A 2,153-nucleotide genomic window follows, 5' to 3' on the forward strand; every position below is an offset into this window, starting at 1 on the left:
AATATAATACATAAAGATGTTTTTAAATATACAATATAATATAATATAATATATAATTTATATAATATAAAAATAACTTTTTAAAGAAGTTTCTCATACTCACCAAGGCTGCATTTATTTCATCAAAACGACAGTAAAATGGCTAAATATTTATTTATATTCATCAAAGAATCCTGAAAAAAGTATCACAGGTTCCAAAAAATATTAAGCAGCACAACAGTTTCCAGCACTGATAATAAATCAGCATATTACAATGATTTCTGAAGGATGACACTAAAGACTGAAGTAATGGCTGATGAAAAATCAGCTTTGCATCACAGAAATAAATTATATTTCAAATTATATTAACATAGAAAATGGTTATTTTAAATTGAAATAATATTTCACAATATTACTGTTTTTTTTTTCTGTAATTTTGATCAAATAAATGCAGCCTTGATGAGCAGAAGAGACTGGCATAAGGGTGGGTATGTATATTGGGTGGAGTATCCCTTTAGTCTGTTAAATAGTCTAAAGCCTAAATTTGTCTAAGCCAGTTTACTAGTTTTTGCAACAGAACCTGCTTTAAAATGTTCCAATAAAGAGCAAAAAGAGCACTCACTTTTTCAAAGGGTCGATCACAGTCTTCTGAATCTGATTGACCTGCATAAGCAGAAAAGAAAAACAAACAAACAAACACATTAGCTGAAAAAATAAATAGTTAATATCACAGCTGAACGACAACCATCAAAATAAATCACATTGATCATTATGGTCGAACACAACAAAACAATCAAAATAAATAAATAACAACTGCTCAGTGAAACTAATTGGCAAGAGGATCTGACATGACCCCCACGTTTAAAAGATCAACAGCTGTCACCGCTCCCTTTCCGTGCGAAAAGCGTTTGGCATTCAAAACAGAAGTATGGAGAAAAAGTTAGTGACGTTGTTTCTTTATTGTGCTCCTGGCCTGAGGAAAGCAGCGAGAAAGACGTGAATATTAATTGTGCAGTGAATACAAAAGGCTGGAATCATCGAGGGACGGCACATGAAAGCACAGCCCCAGCTGGGGTTGAAAACGCTGAAGAGGGTGGGCCGCCGTACGAGATGAAAGACAAACAAACATTTTTAACAATAACAGTTTATATTCCCCTCGTTCCTCCATGTGCTGTCAGGGCTGGAGAGGAGAAGAGGAGGAGGAGGAAGAGGAGAGGAGGGAAGGGGGGTGTTTGAGTTAAACGGGTGTAAACGAACGTCGCACTGCCGCCTCGAGCCCCAAACCAACAAAGTCTTAAAAGTTGCCACACAATTAAAACCTTAAACCTGCAAAACATCATTTACATTGCAGATCTGAGATGTCAATAGGATGTGGTTGGCTGACAGAATGCTAACCTAACCTGGCAAACAATGCAAGAAGAGAGCAAACAGGGAACGTTAAACCAGAACACAGAGAGGGAGGCCGACACAAGCTGACAGGCCCATCAGAGGATCCTAGCTTATGCAGCTAATCAACAACTCACTCGTTATTGAGAGCAGAGTCAGTCACTTAAAGCAAATCAAACGCCACCCCATAACAGAACGATACATTAAAGATGAGCTAACCTTCTTCCAAATTACATCTTTAATCCACAGACAAAAATAGCTAACTAACTAATAGCTAACTAACTAAAACTAAAATGTAAGGGTGCTGAGTGATGGTTTTCCAAAATGACGGGACGAGACCAGACCAGACCAGACCAGACAGACAGACAGACAGACAGACAGACAGACAGACAGACAGACAGACAGACAGACAGACAGACAGACAGACAGACAGACAGACAGACAGACAGACAGACAGACAGATAGATAGATAGATAGATAGATAGAGTGACCCAATTCGTGTTTCTAGTTTTATGGCAAATTACTGTAAACTTAAGGGTTATTTGTAGTTGTAAATAAACTCTAAACCTAACAATAAATAAATAAAAATACATAAATAAATACATAAATAGTGATATACATTTCCTATACAGATATACAGCGATATGTACCTTGATTTTTATTTTCTGCAAACATTACATCTTATATTTCATCTCAAACACAAGGCCCGTACACACCAAGAACGAGAACTATAAAGATAACTATATTAGCATCCACACCAGCGGACGATATCGTCTGTTTATTCTAAG

The 2,153-nt window shown here is 36.7% G+C and overlaps 1 protein-coding gene across 2 annotated transcripts in view; it reads right to left on the reverse strand.

Moving 5' to 3' along the window:
• The window catches only part of LOC107678406 (bridging integrator 3-like), a 66,709-nt gene that overhangs the window by 27,351 nt on the left and 37,205 nt on the right, over positions 1-2,153 (reverse strand). For both annotated transcript variants that reach the window (XM_016473642.1, XM_016473643.1), the window contains exon 6: positions 602-642. In XM_016473642.1, coding sequence (XP_016329128.1) covers positions 602-642 — 41 coding nt within the window. The remainder of the gene's footprint in view (positions 1-601; positions 643-2,153) is intronic.

The sequence above is a fragment of the Sinocyclocheilus anshuiensis genome, unplaced genomic scaffold (genome assembly GCF_001515605.1).
Source record: "Sinocyclocheilus anshuiensis isolate Anshui unplaced genomic scaffold, SAMN03320099.WGS_v1.1 scaffold112, whole genome shotgun sequence".
In the NCBI taxonomy this organism is placed as follows: domain Eukaryota; kingdom Metazoa; phylum Chordata; class Actinopteri; order Cypriniformes; family Cyprinidae; genus Sinocyclocheilus; species Sinocyclocheilus anshuiensis.